Below are 20,677 nucleotides of genomic sequence, written 5' to 3'. Positions count from 1 at the left end.
GCAACTGTAGGAATAGAAACACTTCTAGCGTTTCAAGTTCAAGTCTTCGTCAGAACTGCCAACTGAAACTGTTCTAACGATGGATCTTCGTCCTGAAATATTAGCTTTATTTGTCTTCCTACTGATGTGGCCTGATCTGCTGAGTATTTCCAGCTAGATGTGTGACTTGGAGAGCACCTACAGGTGATGCTTACCCATGTGCCTGCTCCCATATTCTTGGTTGCAGAAGGCAGATTTATATATTCTCAGACAGCAAGTTCCAAAATAGCATGCCAGTTGCTGCAAATCACTTATCAGCATTTTACTTGCTTCTTTTAGAGCTGGTGCTTGTGTCAGCAATACAATGTCATTGGCATTGATAAACTGGAATTTATTGAAGGATTATTCACCGTGTCAGATGTTGAAAAGGACTTAAACAGGCCCTGACACCTGTGGCAGGCCACTATGGAGTCTTGTACCACCAAGGTATACAACAAATATATTGGGTGCCCACTATGCAAAGCCTACAGTTTTTCCACACAAATGGAACCATGAGTTTCATTTAAGGCAGAAGTATACAATTTTTTTTTGGAACGAAGGAACAGACTGTCAATTTGAATCACTGAGGATTATTCATGTGAAACATTTTATTTCAAGTATACACAATCAAGTATTAATATTTTGCATGTGAAAAAACAAATACTGGAATTTATTAACAACCTAGCTTCTACTGAACAAAAACAATCCAGTTTCTCTATTAAAATACAGAAATAGAGATTAACATTAGTGTTTGACAGCATACTGAATACTAATGAACTTCTACAGATATACAGTACTGTTGAAAATATGCTGACTGGTCGCATCATGGTCTGGTACAGCAATTCAAATGCACAGGAGCGCAAGTTGCAGGGAGTAGTGAACTCTACCCAATACATCACAGGCACAGTCCTCCACACCATTGGTAGTATTCTTCAGGAGGTGCTGCCTTGAGACAGCAACATCCAAAGATCCCCACCATCCAGGCCATGCCAGCTTTTTGCAGCATTGGGCAGGAGGTACAGAAGCCGCGAGTCCCACACCACCAGGTTCAAGAACAGCTACTTCCCTTCAACCATTCCGTTCTTAAACAAACCGGCAAAACCCTAATAACTAGTTTAGCAACACGATGACCACTTTGAACTAAAACAGACTTTTTGTTCTAATTGTGTTCTTTGTAATAATTGCATATAATTTATGTTTAATTTGTTTTTCTTGTGAATGCTGCTTATATGATGCCATGTGCCTCTGATGCTGCTGCAAGTAAGTTTTTCATTGCATCTGTGCATACATGTACTTGTGCATATGACAATAAACTCGATTTTGAAATCAATGGTTGGTCTGAGACTTAGCTATATTCTGGGTTTTTTTTAAATCAACCCTGCATCTCACAATTGATTTTAAAATATTTATTGTTTTACAAAGTAAAATGTAATTATACCAATTTACATTGTAATAATACAAACTTTGCAATTTGCATCACTCTCTCCAAGACTTCCTCACAAACCAAATAAAATCTGACATAATTTGCACCAGTATACCTCAAAATACAAACCAAGGTGGGATGCAGACACAATTGTAATTGGCTGATACAACTCCCCACACAGCACCAGGTCATCACCAACCCTGTAGGTTCTCCTTCCCAACAACCCACATTCCCACACCCTCTCCAGCTTGGTTCCAAGAATCTTTTATCATGCCAGCTCAGGATATCAAACCTGGTATTTAGCTGTACTGTGTGCTTGTACTACTATGGCACACAAGTAGGCTGGGAATATTTTCTGAATATTTGCAGCAAGATGCTATTCACTGATTCTTTGGGTGAGCTGTTCAAAAGGACACCAGAACCCAACATTAGTTTAAATGAAGGACAAATTAGGCGATTCCAGTTGCAAATGCATGCATGCCCTCCTTCCCAGCTGAATACTTGTATTATTGCACCATTGATTATCAAAATCATATCAGAACACTAACAAAAGCTCTGGCCTAACTATTAAAAGCAGCAGCTCCCTCATGCTCCATTCCATATCCAGAGGGTTTTGCCATTAACTGCTTAGCACCTGCTATTAGTATCATTTCAGCACCAAACTGACTTCTTGCTCCAGGTCCACACATGGATTAAGCAACTCTGACATGCCACAAAAAAGCATACACTGATTTGCTAACCTAATACCATCTGAATAGACAGTAAGACAGTTGCATTTTGGTGTTCTGCTTGAAAAACATGGGTTTTAGATAGATTTCCAATTCACGGGAGAAAAGTGCAGCAGCCACCTATTCATTGTGGCACATTGTACACCCTGGTCAATGCTAGGAAGAAATATCTGGATTTACCCAAGGGCTTCATGTTGTGCAACCGATAAAAGGTGGCTCTGTGCACAACATTTTAATGTACATGTTACTGTGGAAAAAACACAAGCTCTCAGTACAACTATTTCACCATCTTGCGCAAGTCCCAAATGAACACAACATTCTGTAGGTTTACCTTACAATTGCACAATGCTACAGTTCAAATTCCATGCAAAAGTTGTATTTAGGCCAAGACCAGAGCATAATCAGATGGGCATCTTCTGCATTGATGTGGTAATGAGCATAGGTTTCCACAAACACTTAATACAACATTAATAAGGTGAACAATTGCCAAAACACTACATTGCCAGGTCTCATTTCCACACCCCCCCCCACTCCACAGTGCAGGTCCTGTTATTAATACCTCTAAACTGTACCATGAACTGGAAGGCAACAGTTTGAATTACAGTCATTACTGAAATTGGTATAAATGTTTGAACAGACAAGGTGGCAGTGATGCAACACCAACTAAAGGACAAATGCTCGAACTGAACAATTTTTAACCAAAGGAAGACAAATAATTTCCACCTCAGACCATACTTCAGAACTGTTGGATAAATGACAGAAGTCAACATTAGCTAGAAAATGGCCTCACGGCCAGACAAAGAAAAAATTGTTAGTAAAACTTAAGTGATTATGGCAGATGCACAATCAGACCAAAAAATTAAAATAAGGGCTTCCAGTCTGGGACTCATCTGGTTGGGAATGTAGTCAGATAAGAGGTATGTGCATGCTCATTCCCACCTTCCCCTCACAACCCAAAAATGGTCACTCCAGCAACAATGGTCCAATTTCCTCCAAAATGCTCCAAAAGCAGTATTGCCCAGAAAAGGACATCGGGTTTTGTGTGACTAACACAAAACTGCATTGTGAACCCTGGAGTATCTAGTAAAATTTCTGACAATGCAATGATTTTACTCCATAATGCTCACAATCAAGCTTACTCAGGAAGGTAGTGTATAGTTCTGCAAAAAGAAAAAAAAGTTATGCCCCCGAACTTCTGGCCAGTAAATTTAAACCACACTTTTATGGCAACACTTATTAATAATGCAAAGGACTAACCTGAAACAAGATGGGATAAAGCCAATGACTATCTCTTGTTGTGCAAAGAAAAAGAAAACTTTGTTTCCTTGTGTAATTTGTATGACAACAAAATGTAATCGAAATAAACTAGTATTTTCAGAGATGTCGGTAGCAAGCTGAAGGAGATTACAACTCCAGTCATTCTCCATCAAATTATCTTCACATTGGCAGCAGATGCTTGTTGAAAATACTTACTGACGAGGCAGCTAGTCGGAAGAAAAATGTATCAAGTACTAAGGAATCACAACAAGAATCCCTTATTCTAGCAGACTGATGACCTTTTGTATCATTGCAAATGAACATTGAGAAAAAAATCAACTACTTCCAGTTTTAAAATATACAGGTCATCTGCATAAATTATTCTATTCATTCTCATAGAAACATTAAATCACTTACTTAATTCAGTATCAGGCAATAAGAACACCCAAGAAATACTTGCAGAGCCCACCATTTGCCACCCTGTACTACTCTGCTATTGAATATGATCATGGCTGATCTTCTCCCTCAGCATTATTTGCCCACAATAATCCAATATTCCTCGATTTCCTTAATATCCAATTATCTATTGATTTCTGCCTTGAATATTCAGGTTGAAAGCAACTCCACAGCCGTCATGAGTAGAGAATTCCAGATATTCACTACCCTTTATGTGAAGGAATTTCTTTTCATTTGTATCAGATCCCTTACTCTGAGGATGTAACCCCTGGTCTTGGACACTCCAGCCCCGGATTCACCCAGTCAAAATTTTATACACTTCAACAAGATCACCCCTTTTTATGAGTATATAGTAGACCCAGTGTCAATAAGGTCCCCTCACACATCAAAACCACTACCCCAGGAATCAATCTGGTGAACCTCTGTTGATGTCCTTTACAGTAAATACATCCTTCTTTTGGTGGGGAGTTTAGACTTGTACACAATATTTCTGCTATGCTCACTAGGGCTCTTTACAATTGAAGCAAGACATACTCAAATCCTCTTGCAATAAGGCCTAACTTGCCATTTCCTTCCCAATTCCTTACCACACAATGAGACATTAATCCACTTTGCCAAAGAAGAGATGTTTTGAAAAATAAAAAACCTGCAGATGCTGGAAAATTAAAATAAAAACAGAAAATGCTGGAAATACTCAGCAGATCAGGCCATACCTATGGGAAGAGAAACAGAGTTAATGTTTCAAGTCAAAGACTCTTCATCAGAATGAAGAAGTGTTTTGACATGTATCTGTATAACATCTGATGTTTCAGGCTGAAAGTAGTCATTAACCTAGTTCGCCCACCTGCTGCAGTAAACTAGTACTTAATAGTTCAATATCCAGGCAGTAACTCACCAATCACTTCAGTGGTAATGGAAGCTAGTCGAAACAGAGGGGCCACCTTCTCATCATATATTTGCTTTCCAAGTCGCTTCCCTCCAAAAGGATTAATGAATACAAGTAAGTTCTTTGGTCTCATTGCTGCAAAAGTAAAAATAAAGTACAACTTCATGAATTTTTCTGTTAGCTTCAACATAAAACTCCAAGAAAGCTATAATAAATCAGAACTCCATCTACTTGTGAAATTGAAGTGAAAATATTGGTTATTGGCATGCTTCTCTCCAAAATTGCCAATTTTCTATTTTTTTTTACATAAAGGGCACTTAAACTACAACATTCAACAATCTGAAGAAATTTCTCCAAACTTTTTATATTTAAAGGGTCTTTATCATGACTCATTGCTGGTCACTGATAGAGCAATTCATGAATTTCAATTAAAAAAAATTAATACCATGCCAGAAATAAAACTCAATGTATTATATAAACAATATTTCTGATTAAAAGACCGAGCAAGACATAAACATATGATCAAACTGCAAAGTATTCATTCAGCAATCTACTAACTCGAGTAATTGACAGGAAACATGTACAGCAAGTCACCCAGTTAGAGAAGTGCTCTGGTAAACATCTTTATCCAGGGTAAGTCAATAAAATGCTGATAACGTTGTCCAGGACTGCTAGCATTTCCTGATGGCAATTATGTTTTCTTGACTGAAAAGGCATTTTGCCTTAAAACAACAAACCTCTATCATTGTTTAGAGATCAATTGATTTTGAATGTTTTAGTGCTAGCAAATAAAAAAAGAAATTTGTAATATATGAAGCTAACACAAGTTAGAATTTGTCTTTATTTACATTTCATGTTAAATTGAAGAAAAAATTTGGGGGCTATCTGATTCATTATGCATCTTATGAGCATCATGAAGGTGTAAAAACATGACTTTCTGCCCCCACATCCCACCCTCCCTGATGGATGGATCAAATTTGCAAGAAAATAGGAAAACAGATTCTTACAAGTGACTTGAATGAAGTAACCTGCACAGTCCAATGCAGAAATTCAACAAGGTAACATAATGAATGTGGAATGGTACAGGAAATGTCGCAGCACAGGGATACATATTTTCTGTAAACACATTCACACTATCTCACCCTTGACAACAAAGATGTGGTTGGAAATATCATTGGGGCACAATTATGGATTCTTGGGTTGGAATAGAATCTGGAGCATTTTTACAAGCCAAATGCTCTGCCCAACTATCAGAACACCCTGCCAAGAGGAAAAGAATGCAGCTGGCCAGAATTGGAGCCCGAGATAAAAAAAACCTCATCAATACTCCATAAAGGCAAAGAGCCAACTGGCAAATGTCTTCCTCAATATTACTGTGAACATTACCATTCTGACTGCCATAATTTAATCTGACTGCCACAATCTAACCTCATGGCTGTTAGTAAATTACTCATGTCATTTAAGTGTGCATAATTATATTCAGCTTGAACGTGTTAATTTTGGGGCTAGTTTTAAACAGAGTGAGAATGTATTTAATCTTTCATAGGATCACTGAGAAAAGTGGGAAGGAAATAACGTAGTACATATTGAACCAGTTGTATCCTACAAGTCATAGAACCGAGAATCAACAAACTGGTAATTTACCAGGCCAACAAACAATGCATATTCAATTTTCTTTAGCTTGAAACCACCTTCAATAAAGTTGTTGAAACATTTAGGGTTTGAATTATACAAGGAACATGATAGCAGAACAAAACAGATAAGATGGAGGTGAAAGACATTGGTCCTGGTATTACATAAGTGCTATAATTGTAAAGTGACATTGACAGAAACTTGGATTCTGCTGGTACATAGTAAACCCAGGAATCTAGAAGTTGCTGGTGTAACCCTCCACAGGGTGCACCATTAAAGTCCATGCAGATCAAAATTTTAATGGCAGAGCAATCACATGGGACTGAATGGCCTCCCCTGTTTCTTTTCCTTAGGTTCAATGAACTAACAACCAATTTTTCACTCACTATTCTCACTGTAAAATTTGAACAAGCTGAGCCTTGTTTAAAGATTTGTAATTGAATTTCGTTGGCTTTCTTGGCATTTATTCTAGCTACTGTACCACATCTCCAGGGCCCCAACTTCAATCCTGAACTCAGGGGCTGTCTACATGGTGTCTGCACTCTTTTTCCATGACCACATGGTTCCCCCCTCTAGGCGCTATGGTTTCCTCCCAAATTCCAAAGATGTAGTTAGCTGGTGTACCATATGGTACCCCCTGGAAGCAAGTCAATAGCAAATAAGAATGAAAAGGGAAGTTAATGAGCATGTGTAAGAGAACAAGCTGCATGGGTAAAGGGAAAATAAGGAGTGGAAATGGGACTAATGGGATTAATCCCCAGGATCTGGCATGGGCCTCATGTGCTGAATAGCTGCCTTCTGTATAATTAAAAGGTGCAAGAAGATGCTTCAGCTTCTATGTTGATTTCATTTGAATGTTCCAGTCTTTATCTTGGTCAATTCAAAATGTTTAAAAATAATACCAGTTATAAATTAGAGCTGCTCATTTCCTGATTTGCTGCCTGTGAACATAATTTAAATCTTCATTAGTCCCCTATAGCCAACAGCAAAATTAAATTAATGCCTGGAAGTGACAAATCCACACCACAAAGTTGGCTATATCATGCACAGCATTTCAAGGTCAACAGCAAGTACTGTTGAGTAGAAAATCCAAGCAATGTTTACAGTGGAAAAAATAGCATTTCAGATTTATGTAGCTTCTGAGAAACCAAAATATGGAGTAATTTTACACAGCAAATTGTAAAATAAAAGACATTCAACAGTTTTATCATTATTCCACAGAAACATACAGTACCTTGCAATTCCAACTGCTCCTCAAGAGCTTGTACCCACTGGTTACAGAGTTGGTGATCGCTGCAGTAAAAGGTTACTTCACTGCACCACCAGTGGTGCCCTTTTGATCTCTGCACATGATATACTAAAATATGGACAAAGAAAAAGGTTATGACCTGTAGACAGTTCAATGCAAGCTAAAGATAATTTTGTACAATTACTTCAGTGGCTGGATAGACATTTCAAAAGAATGCTGGTTAACTCAAAGCAGTTTACTTTATTTTACCTTATGAAAATAAAATCCAACGAATCCATACTTCTGCACAAAAGAAACATGAAACAATATAAAGACAGACACAAGAGAGACTGCAGATGCTGGAAACGTGGAGCAACACACAAAATGCTGGATGAACTCAGTGGGTCAGGCAGCATCTATGGAGGGAAATAGACGATTGATGTTTTGGGCCAAGAGCCTTCATCAGGACTGGAAAGAAAGGAGGAAGATAGCCAGTACAAAAAGGTGGGGAGGTTCTGGAGAAGGGGTGGAGCTGGCAGGTAAAAGGTGGATCGAGGTGAGATGGGAGGTGATAGGGAGGTGAAGGAGGGGGAAGAGTGGGAATGATGCAAGAAGCTGGGAGGTGATAGGTGGATGTGACAAAGGGCTGAAGAAGATGTAATATGATAGGAGAGGACAATGGACCATGGAATAAAGAGGAGGTGAGGAGGGGAACCAGAGGGAGCAATGTGTGGGTGATGGTCAGATCTAGAGGGTAGGGGAGGGGAGGGGAAAGAGATGGGGTGATGAGGCTGGTAGGATAAGGGACAAAAGGGGATAGTGGAGAGTGGTTACCAGAAGTTAGAGAAATAAATGTTCATACTGTCAGGCTGGAGACTACCAAGGCAGAATATGAGGTGCTGTTCCTCTAATTTGCATCTAGCCTTGACTTGGCAGTAGAGGAGGCCATGGACAGACATGTCAATGTGGGAGCGGGAAGTGGAATTAAAATGGCTGGCCACCAGAAGATCCTGTCTGGTTTGTTCATTGAAATCATTGGGCAGAAGCAGTTTCTGGAGAACAGCGAGGAGACTTTAGATTGAGTATATTTAATTGCTTCAAGTATGTATGAATGCTACTAGTTTGAAGAATTTCAGATGTGTGCATTTTTGAATGTAAAGTGATCTGCTGCATTTAGGCAGAAAGAATTACAGAAAATGGCAGTTTTACTCAGTTGTATTAGTTGGAAGTTACTGATGTCTTAACTCACACCACCATATATTATACACATCTTATTATCATTCCACAAGTATTAACATATCCAACATATGTTTGAGTTGGCTCTGAAGTGAAAGGCTACATAGTTGGTTAAGAGGGCATGCCAGATTGCTTCATAAAATGCACTGGAAGTCCAAAATGGTAAACACAAAGGGTCTCATATTGTACGTTACAAATGACTAAGAATGTTAAGCCTGTTTGAAGTAGAAAGCTACAAAGAAATCAATGAATGCTTTTTCACTTCGTCCCCCCCTCCACCCCCCAAAGTGGTTAGAAGTAAATGGACAAATTAGGGACCTACATCTTTTAAGTGAAGAAATCAACATTCTTAAGACATATACAAAAGACATAATAAGATGTCTCACTTTTGCTTGATCTAATATCAGAGAAGCGTCAGGACAATGGGATAATCTAGACACAGTGTCAGGGCAATGAAGAGCAAGTTTGCAATAAATGTTACAGTTGGGGAATTAGGTAGAAGGATGGAAATAAAAATATCAAATACTGCAGTAACAACTGAACTATCTGGAAGCATAAAACTACGAATCATTTGTATTGATATAGATACAACTTCACAGAATCTTGCTTAATAAAATATTTAAACAGAATGCGTAGAAATACAGCTGAAAGTTAATACAGGAAGTCCCCGGGTTATGAATGCCCGATTTACGAACCGACCTCTGTAAAGCCTATTACTTAAAAAAACGAGTTACACACAATGGTTCGTACTAACGAACGGGTGGACTACTTTGCGCAATGTTCAAAGCACTGCTCGTTTTAAGCTGTTCGTCGGCCCGAGGGAGAACAATTGTTAATTAAGGCTCCTTCCGGTATGCAACACATCAATTGGAATGAGAGTAAGTGTTAACCTTTAGTCATTATCTCTTCTTTTCTGTCTACACAGTTTAAGAAATGTTTTAATGTTTTTATACCTATACACACAGACACATTCTCTCTCCCAATTATAAATACTGTACTGTAGTTACATTATTATTATATTATATTTATGATGTTTTAGATAAAATATATACTATAGACCAAGACAAACATTTGACTAATTAACACTAGATGTGAACACTTAAAAACTGAACTCGTTCGTAATCTGGGGATTTCCTGTATTAGATTTTTGCATGGCCCTTGATTTTCAAATACATCTGTGCAAATGATTCAATTGCACAGAACTCATTGAAGGTTTTCCCCCAAACTGAGAAATAGAAAAAGTGGATAAGTGAAATATGAACAGTTGTACCTGTGAATGCATGCACAATTTTCTCAGTGGAAACAGAAGGCATTTTCTGCCATCTTCTGCATTCTTCATTTTTCCCATCTACTTCAGTTTCACGAACAGCAATAATCTCAGGTACAGGCACAGAATATTTCTCTGCATGAAGATTAGATTTTGTTAACATAGTTTTTTTTCGTCCCCACACAACACTATATGATCAAGTGTACATTATTAATTGCAATAAATTTTACTTGAATCATTGACGTCTAAACATCAAAATGACAAGGAGTTTGGTCATACATGCTTCATGCATAAATGTAAATTTAATGTGCAGTTTAGTCATTTAAAACTAAACAAAGTCCATCTTTAAATGCTATAACTGGGGAGGATACGACTTGTACAAAAGGGATGGGTTACACCTGAACTGGAAGGGGACCAACATTCTTGCAGGCATGTTTGCTAGAGCTGTTGGAGAGGGTTTGAACTAGTTTGACAGGGGGATGGGAACCTGAGTGATAGGTCAGAGAATGGGGCAGTTGGTGTACAAGTGGACGCAGAGTGAAGATTGTGGAAGAATAGGCAGTTGAAAGGGCAAAATTGCAATCTATTGGATGGGCTGAAATCTGTCTACTTTAATGCGAGAAGCATCAGGAACAAGGGTGATGAACTTAGAGCATGGATAAGAACATGGAATTACGATGTGGTGGCCATTACAGAGACTTGGCTGTCACAAGGGTAGGAATGGCTGCTGGATATTCTGGGGTTTAGATGTTTGAAAAAGGACAGGGACAGAGATAAGAGGTGGGGGAGTGGCTTTGCTGATCAGGGACAGTATCACAGCTGTAGAAAGGGAGGACGTCCTGGAGGGATTGAGAGTCAGTGTGGGTGGAAATCAGAAACAGGGAGTGATCACTCTATTGGGAGTATTCTATAGACCCCCACCCCACCAATAGTAACAGAGACACGGAGCAGAAGATTGGGAGGCTGATTTTGGAAACGTGCAGAAGTAGCAGAGTTGTTGTCATGGGTGATTTCAACATCCCTAATATTGATTGGCACCTCCTTAGTGTAAAGGGGACAGATGGGGCAGGGTTTGTTAGGAGTGTCCAGGAAGGATTACTGACACAGTATGTGGACAGGCCATACTGAACCTGGTTCTTGGCAATGAGCTGGTTTCAGATCTCTCGCTGGGACAGTTTTTGAGACTGTAACCATAACTCCTTGACCTTTATCACAGCCTTGGAGAGGGATAGGAGCAGACGATATGGGAATGTATTTGATTGGTGGAGGGGGAGTTATGATACTATTAGGCAGGAACTTGGGAGTGCAGATTGGGAACAGATGTTCTTGGGAAACTGCACAACAGAAATGTGGAGGTTGTTTAGGGACTACTTGCATGGTGTTCTGGATAGGTTTGTCCCATTGAGGCAAGGCAAGGATGGTAATATCTAAGGCTTAGAAAGCAAGGATCAGACAGGGCTCTTGAGAGTTGCAAGGTAGCCAGGAGGGAGCTTAAGAATGGACTTAGGAAAGCAAGAAGGGGGCATGAGAAGGCCTTGGCGAGTATGATTAAGGAAAACCCGAAAGCATTCTACATATAAGTGAAGAATAGGAAGATGACTAGAGTGAGGGTAGGACCGATCAGGGATAAAAGAGGAAACATGTATTGGTATTGGTTTATTATTGTCACTTGTACCGAGGTACAGTGAAAAGCTTGTCATCCAAACTGATCGTACAGGTCAATTCGTTACACAGTGCAGTTACATTGAGTTAATACAGAGTGCATTGATGTAGTACAGGTAAAAAACAATAAAAGTACAGAGTAAAGTGTTACAGCTACAGAGAAAGTGCAGTGCAATAAGGTGCAAGGTCACAACAAGGTAGATCATGAGGTCATATTCCATTTCATTGTGTAAGGGAACCGTTCAATAGTCTTATCACAGTGGGGTAGAAGCTGTCCTTAAGTCTGGTGGTACGTGCCCTCAGGCTCCTAATCTTCTACCTGATGGAAGAGGAGAGAAGAGAGAATGTCCCAGGCCTGGAGTCGGAAGAGGTAGGGGAGGTCCTTTATGAATACTTTGCTTCAGTATTCATCAGAGAGAGAGACGTTGTCATTCGTAAGGATGGTGTACAACAGGCTGATATGCGAGGGCATGTCGACGTGAGGAAAGATGATGGGCTGGTACTTTTGAAAATCATTGGGATAGATAAATCACTGGGGCCGGACGGAATATATCCAAGGTTATTACAGGAAGCGAGGGAAGAGATTATTGCACCTTTAGCAATGATCTTTGCATCCTCACTGGCCACAGGAGTATTGCCAGATGATTGGAGGATGGCAAATGTTGTTCCTTTGTTCAAGAAAGGGAGTAGGGATAACCCTGGGAATTACAGGCCAGTGAACCTGACTGAATTCTTTGAGGATGTGACAAAGCACATTGAAGGCAGAGCAGTGGATGTATTGCACATGGATTTTAGTAAGGCGTTTGATAAGGTTCCTCACGGAAGGCTCATTCAGAAAGTCAGGAGGCATGGGATCCAAGGAAACTTGGCTGTGTGGATTCAGAATTGGCTTGCCCATAGAAGATAGAGGGTGGTTGTAGATGGAGCATATTCTGCCTGGAGGTTGGTGACCAGTGGTGTTCCACAGGGATCTGTTCTGGGACCCCTGCTCTTTGTGATTTTTATAAATGACTTGGATGAGGACGTGGAAGGGTGGGTTAGTAAGTTTGCAGATGACACAAAGGTTGGTGGTGTTGTGGATAGTGTAGAAGGTTGCTGTAGATTACAGCAGGACATTAATAGGATGCAGAGCTGGGCTGAGAAGTGGCAGATGGTGTTTAAACCAGAAAGTATGAAATGACATACTTTGGAAGATCGAATTTAAAAGCAGAATACAAGGTTAATGGCAGGACTCTTAGCAGTGTGGAGCAACAGAGGGATCTTGGGGTTCCAGGTCCATAGATCCTTCAAGGCTGCCGCACAGGTTGATAGGGTTGTTAAGGTATGTGGTGTGTTGGCTTTCATTAGTTGGGGAATTGATTTCAAGAGCCATGTGATAATGTTGCAGCTCTATAAAACTCTGGTTAGACCACAGTTGGCGTACTGTTCAGTTCTGGAAGGATGTGGAAGCTTTAGAGAGGGTGAGGATATTTACCAGGATACTGCCTGGATTGGCGAGCACGTCTTATGAGGATAGGTTGAGCAAGCTTGGGCTTTTTCCTTTTGGAGCAAAAGAGGATATGAGGTGACTTAGAGGTGTACAAGATGACAAGAGGTACAGATCAAGTGGACTATCAGAGACTTTCTCCTCAGGGCGAAAATGGCTAATATGAGGGGGCATCATTTTAAGGTGTATAGCAGGGACGTCAAAGGTAATTTTTTTTTAAAAAAGAGTGGTGGGTGCATGGAATGCACTGCTGGCAGAGGAAGTGGAGGCAGATACATAAGGGACATTTAAGAGACTCTTAGATAGGGACATGAATGATAGAAAATTGGAGGGCTATGTGGGAGGGAGGGAGGGAGGGAGGGAGGGAGGGTTAGATAGATCTTAGAGCAGGATAAAATGTCAGCACAACGTCATGGGCCAAAGAGCCTGTACTGTGCTGTAATGTTTTATGTTCTAATTATTCTAAATGACAACACTTAAAACTTGAAAGTGGTGACAGAATGAGAAAATTCAACTGCAAAGGTAATTGAGGCAGTTCAGTTAGAGTTAATGGCCTGGACTGTCCTCAGTCTGGCCACGCTCATCCCCATGTTTGCTGTTATCCAGAACTCTCACAGCATTTTTGCACTCCAAGTGAACATTACATCCAATTTTGATGAAAGATCATAGAAGCGAAATGTTAACTCTCTGTACATGCTGTCTGCGATGCTAAGTATTTCTAACATTTTCTGTTTTTATTTCCAATTTCCACCATAATTCTATTGCATTTTGCTAAATAGTTATTCTTCATTGCGTCCTCCTCTACACGGGAGTAACTAGTATATAACAAAGTTAGTTACTGAATTTATTCAAGATTAGACGCAAAAACATTGGAGAGACCATTTGTGCAGCATGCTACTGTAAGCATCCCCTGGAAAGGCAGACTGAATCTCCATTTAATGTCTGATTCAAAATATGGCACTGCTACAAGTGCATCAATCTTTCAAACATGCATGGCAGATTAGCTGAGTTTTTTTTTGATCAAGGCTCTAGAATAGGGATTTGAATGCAACCTTCTGTCCCAAGAGGTGACAATGTGCAAAACTGTGCCACAGCTGACAAGATGTTTTTCACAATATATAATAACCAGAGTAAGTCTACCCATTGCCTGCAAACAAACATACAATACATCTCATTGCTATGGACAAAATCAATTGTGGGATACCTTGCAACTGCTTTTAGGGCAAAGTTTATTAAATCTAACAAAAATGGATCAAAATAATTCATAGAAAAGTGATAAATCAAAATGCTTCCAACATGCTTATTCAGGCGAATGTTCCGTCAAGCGCAGTACATGTTCTAGTTTAGTGCAAAAGTATATCTTCTATGCATTGCAGGAAGATTCCCCATAGCCAAATTTATAGAACAGCTTGCTAATACTCTTTAATTGATTGAGTGCCTTTATTAGGCATGCATGTGCTAGGGCAGAAGTAGTGAACAGGACATTGAGAGCTGCAGGCCTTTCTCTGACTGGGTATTGGGATTCCACAACATTATGCAAATGTTAAAATGGTTAAAATGTGTTTGTGAAAACAATTGTTTCAAACTATACAATGACAAATAACAAAGCAGTTGGCTATTTTTGTAGCATTCAAGCATTATTAGACTTTTGGCAAATGAATTGATGACAACATACAATGTGATTATAAACGCTTATCAGCTTTAAAAAATGCACTCGTCAGCCACTTTCAGGTTGCTTGAATGAAATTAAACAACATGCCTGCAATAAAATGCATTTTTACTTACTGTGGAGAGTTAATCCTGAGGAACAAATATCACATTTTTATTACTATGGTAAGTGGCCTTTATGAACTTATTAATTGGACAGTGTGTCGACAGAAGTGGATTTTTGAGATCAGTCAGTACCCCTTCAAACACTCTAAACATTCATCCTCTCTACAAAACACATTGTGATGACTTGCCTAAGCTACGACACTTCCCAATTCCACAACTTCCATCACCAAGGGCAGCAGTGAGAATACCACTGCCTGCAGGTTCCCCTCCAAGTCACACACCATCTTGGGATAGTACTATCCTGTCTTTGTTACTGGGTTTAAATCCTAGAATTCCCTACACACTAGGGGAGTACCTTCACCAGAAGAACTGCAGAGGTTCAAAGTGGCAGATCACCACCCACCTTTTCAAGGGTAATAATTTTCAGAGCATTCCAGATTTTAAAAAAAAGTTAGATAAACATTCCGGTTGACAATGGAGAAATTATCTCATTTTGGGCTGGAATTACACATCAGGAACTGATAGTGCATAATTTACAAATCTCACCAATTCATTTCAGTGGATGAAAAAAAGTTACGTATATTTTTTCCATATTTCTGAACAAAACCTACATCTTTCAAGCAACTTTCCCAACTGCAGAACAAGTCAAGGAAAATAACTCTGCAAAGTAGTTTTTGAAATTCAGTGAGTCATTATTTAATGCAGGAATGCACAGTCAAATAATTCTTCCCATTTTACTTCAAAAGTTTCTCCCCAACCCCTTCCCTTCCTCCCTCCCACCCCAACATAAACAAAATACTAACCCAACAATTTAACTTTGCCATTTCCACCTTCTCTCCATTACATAGAGTCACTTGAGACAATGATGTGGCACTTTAAATGAACTGTCTGGAAATCAAATCTGGGGCCTTAATGGACTAAATAGCCAACCATGCTGAATTACTGAGAGTGCTTTTAGTTTCCTCCTTTGAGTAAAAGTTGATGTTGATACCAGTTAATCAAATATTAAAATACTTTGCAATAAAAACAAACATTTTAGGTCATAAAGCATCATTTAAAACCTAAACTTAAGCAGTTTTAGCTTTCAATTTACTACACATTTCTACCAACATGAAGTCAAAAGCCCTTTATGCTGATGCAAAATATATAGATCAATTGGCTGCCATTAACAGCAAAACATAATCTGATAATTAAATCTAACATATTTATTTTTAACTGTTTTAATAGTTGGCAACATTTCATAATTTAGGGGACCAAAAAGAGACAAAATGTTCAGTATACTCTGCAGATCAAGGGATCAAAAGTTATTCACTTTGTTTTTATTTAAAATTATTCATGTTTTCCAACGTGTGGAAAACTATGGAAAGCTAAAACAAAGGGAGACATTAACATTTTAGATTGAATAGATGCATTGTTTAGTGGAATATTTTGGATAATTTCAGGCAATTAGAAGTAGAAAATAGAGCTCAATTATTTGATATACAACAACGTGCACATCTGTCAAACACCTAAACAGTTATGTAAACGCAGCAAGAAAATAAAAGCAATGGGAAAAGTGCCATTTTGGGTTCATGAGACAAAATGTGCAACGAAAGCAGAACTAGAAGGAAGTTAGGGCGTGCTCAAATTCATGGAATAAAGTCCACGTTACGTTTACTGCCCTCTTTCAAATCCAACAGTTTTATTGGTTGACGATGGGGATTTCAAGACATCAACACTTGACGGGACTTCCCAGGCATCTCCATCCATTTTTATTGATGTTTTTCACAGAAACCTGACCTTGAGTTTCAGCTGATTCTCCCGCTTCCCTTCCCTCCCCACCCCACCTCCACCCCAGGTTCAAACACATCGGCTCTCGGTCACCTTCACCTACTGACAGAACGAAACACTTGGCTCTGTCGGGAAAGAGACAAGTGCCCGGCAGCGACCTTCCCTTCCCTTCCCTCCTCTCCCAGGACTTCCAAATGTGCAACAGCTGCTCGGCCGTCCCGTCGCTGACAGGCACTGACACCTGCGCGGCTTGGGGCTCGCCGGCAGCTGACTCACCTCCTCCCGCCGATGGGGGCTTCCTCGGCCGCAGCGACTGCCAGGAGAACACGGACTTGGTTAAGGTGACTTGGAACGGCCGGTCATTGACCAACAAGTGCGAGAGCAGCAGCAGCGGGCGGCACTCAGCCATTGCTCGCCGGCGACGATGGTCGCGGCTCACGGCAGCCAGCTGAAGGACAGGGTGCAGGGCACCGACTCGCTTTGACTGTCAAGAGACAACCATCACGCAGCGGACGCCGCCGTCGCTCCTCTCGCACACAAACCGTTCTTCCAGCGGATCTCCACACCGTCCTCAGCCGCTCCGACCGCCGACGGACTTGCGTCATCACGCATGGCCGTAAAGGAGCACGCGCCTGGCCAACGGCCTCGGGAGCGGGAGGCGGGGCCTGAGCTGGAGGCGGGGCTTGAATTGGAGCTGGGGTTGGAGGTGGGGCTTGATCTGGAAGAGGTGCTTGATCTGGAGGTAGGGTCTGAGCCTTGGTCACCCTGGAGGTGGAATTGCAGACGAGGCCTGGAACCCAACTGGAGGTGCAATGGGGTCTCGGCCAACGAGAGGATGATGGTAATGTGGGTAGTTAGTTAATGGCTGGTAGGAAAAGTCATTTTAGGGTCCAAAATACCCAAACCATCCTTGTGTATGTCTGCTTGTTGTTAAGTGCCACTTCTGCCTTAATGTTCAGTTCGTCAAGCAGCATCTATGGAGAGAGGGCAGAATCCTTGCAAGCTCTAGAAATCTAGATACGGTAACTGACGGCAAGACATTAACGGTCTTAATGTTTCCACTGCCCCACCTCTCTCATCCACCCAGCTTTGGACTTGCAGCACTCCACTCACCAATGACCAACACCAACATTGTCATCGAGCCCGTTGTGGTTTGGTGAACTGGCTTTTACCTTGCAGAGACTGAATATCAGCTCTCAGATACCACCTCAATACCTTTCACTGAACCATGACCCCAGCACTGAACATAAGGTCATTGTCTCCTAGAGAGTAACTGAATTCATGTCCTTCTCATCTTCCCGTGTCTCCACTCCTGAAGTGCCCTGATCTTACACAGCTCTTTTCTATCTCCCCAAGATTCACAATACTGTCTGGGTAGATATATTATTTCATCTTTCTGTTGTGCCACAGAACTTAATTCTTCCTATCCTGATTCAGTTTTCCTTTTCTTTCGGAATGTTGTGGAGGCCAGATCACTGGAGGTAGTTAAAGAGGAAGTAAACTAATTTTTGAAAGATTGGTGGAACTGCCAAAGGGGAATTGAGGAGCAGTCCTGCCATGATCATTTGACACCGTTGTGACATCTTTGATACCTTTGCCACTTCAACATTTTCCGGTTTCCTGGCCCCAGCTGGCTCATTTTCACCATCGACATCCAATCCATTTACACCTCCATCCTGATGGGCTGAGGGCTCTTCATTTCTTCATTGACCAGAGGTCCAAATAGCCTCCCACTTCCACTATCACACTCATTCACTTGGCTGAACTCATTCAATATTGAATTCCTTCTCCCTCAATTCCATTTCTCCTAATCAAATGTGTAGTGATGAGAATTCATGTCAGCCTGAATTAGGCCTGTCTCTTGGTGGGAAATGTGAAACAGTTCCTTTCAGGCTCCCCCTCCCTCATATGGTATAACTGATACATCGTTGACGGTATTGGTGCTGCTTCCTTTTCTTGCTCTAATATAGAACTCATTATTTTTGCCATCAATTTCCACCTTGCTCTCACTTTCGCAGATCCTACTCTTTCCTTTCTTGGCTTCTCTATCTCTTTGGCACAGGATGAGTTAGTGATCAATGTGCATGACAAGCCCACAGACTCCCACAGCTATCTTGATCACACTTCATCCCACCCTGCTTCTTGTAAGGACTTCATTCAATTTTCTCATTTTCACCATCTCTGTCATATTTGTTCTGATGGTAGAGCTTTGCATATCAGTGCCTCTGAGATGTCTTCTTTGTTCCTTTACTTGTAGTTTCCCCACTGTAGTTGGTAGGTCTCTCAACCATGTCTCCTCTATTTTCTGCAATTCTGCTCTCCCCACTTTGCTGCTTTGCCCCCAGTGCTGCTCTCCACCTACCAAATACTTTCTCATGGCAAAGACAGGAGATGCAACATTTGCCATTTTATCTCATCCCTTCCCACCATTCATGAACTCGATCAAGCCTTCCAGATGAAGCATCAATTCGCTTTCACTCTTCTAATCTGGTATATTGCATTCGATGCTCACCAAGTCGTCTCCTCTAATTTGGAGAACCCTTATGCAGATTGGGTAACATCTTTGCAGAACATCTCTGTTCAGTGCACAATGGTGACCCTGAGCTGCCTGTCACTTTAAATCTCTATCCCACTCTCATTCTGACTTTGCTGACATCATTGTAGCCTTATATAATGTTATAATCAGCCCTACATAAGCTTGAGGGACAACACATCATTTTCCATCTGGGCATATTACATTTCTCTGGACTCAATATTGAATTCAACAGTTTCAGGTAATCAGCCTTTCCTATTTGTGTCAGAACTGGCCAGTTCTGATGTAAGGTCATCCACCTGTACCATTAACTCAGTTTTTCTCTCCTGGTAGATGCTGCCTGTTCTGCTGGGTATTTCCAGCATTCTCTTTTGTTTCATGTTTCCAATGACTGCTGTGTTCTGCATCTCACAGTTCCAGCGTGTCCTTTTGTTTTGTTTTCTCTTTCCCTAACTGCCTTTGTTTATCTATGTACTGGAAAGCTCCAAATTCAATGTGTCACCTGAACAGCCATGGTCTCTGTCTGATTCCAGATTCTCTCCACCCTTCCCATCTCTGCCAATGAAAGCACACTATTTCCTCACTGTTCCTGTTCCAATGGAGGGTCTGAAATGTTCATCCTATTTATCTGTCCACAGATGCTCTCTGACTTGCTCAGTATTCTCAACTCTTCCTGTTATTATAATCGAGTAATTTACACTTGTTGATAAAAGTTATTGTGTGCATTTCTGGTCACCCCATTACAGGAAGGATGTGGTGGCTTTGGAGGGGGTGCAGAAAAGGTTTACCAGAATGCTGCCTGGATTAGAGGGCATGTGTTATAAAGAGGGGTTGGACAAACATGTTGTTTTCCCTGGAGTGGCAGAGGCTGAGGCAAACCCTGAGAGAAGTTAATAAGATAATGAGAGGCAAAGAAGAGGTAGTTGGCTGGTATCTTCTTCCCAGGGTCAAAATGACAAATACTAGAGGGCATGCATTTAAGATAAGAAAGGATAAGTTCAAAGGGGATGTGCAAGGCAAGTATTTTACACAGAGAGTGGTGGGTGCCTGGAATGCACTGCCAGGAGTGGTAGTGGAGGCAAATACTATAGAAGCATTTAAAAGGCTCCTAGATAGGCACATGAATGTGGAAAGAATGGAGGGATATGGACATTGTGTAGGCAGAAGGGATTAGTTTAATTAGGCACTTAATTACTAGTTCAATTAGTTCAGCACAACATCACGGGCTGAAGGACCTGTTCCTGAGATGTACTGTTCTATGTTCATTTGTATAAACTCCAACAGGTATAGGCTTAACATAGAAGTCTTGCTGCAACTGTACA

The 20,677-nt window shown here is 40.7% G+C and overlaps 1 protein-coding gene across 2 annotated transcripts in view; it reads right to left on the bottom strand.

Annotated features, from left to right (window-relative positions):
- The window catches only part of cerk (ceramide kinase), a 57,978-nt gene extending 40,564 nt beyond the window's left edge, over window positions 1-17,414 (bottom strand). The window contains exons 1-4 of one of the 2 annotated variants that reach the window (XM_052034116.1): window positions 17,099-17,414; window positions 10,135-10,266; window positions 7,635-7,757; window positions 4,778-4,903 (exon numbers count right to left, since the gene is read on the bottom strand). In XM_052034116.1, coding sequence (XP_051890076.1) covers window positions 4,778-4,903; window positions 7,635-7,757; window positions 10,135-10,266; window positions 17,099-17,231 — 514 coding nt within the window. In that variant the 5' untranslated portion in view covers window positions 17,232-17,414. The remainder of the gene's footprint in view (window positions 1-4,777; window positions 4,904-7,634; window positions 7,758-10,134; window positions 10,267-17,098) is intronic. The other variant, XM_052034115.1, reaches the window with a different exon arrangement.
- Between the last annotated feature and the right edge of the window lie 3,263 nt (window positions 17,415-20,677).

The sequence above is a fragment of the Pristis pectinata genome, chromosome 19, assembly GCF_009764475.1.
Source record: "Pristis pectinata isolate sPriPec2 chromosome 19, sPriPec2.1.pri, whole genome shotgun sequence".
In the NCBI taxonomy this organism is placed as follows: domain Eukaryota; kingdom Metazoa; phylum Chordata; class Chondrichthyes; order Rhinopristiformes; family Pristidae; genus Pristis; species Pristis pectinata.
This window is presented reverse-complemented; position numbering and strand designations above follow the sequence as displayed.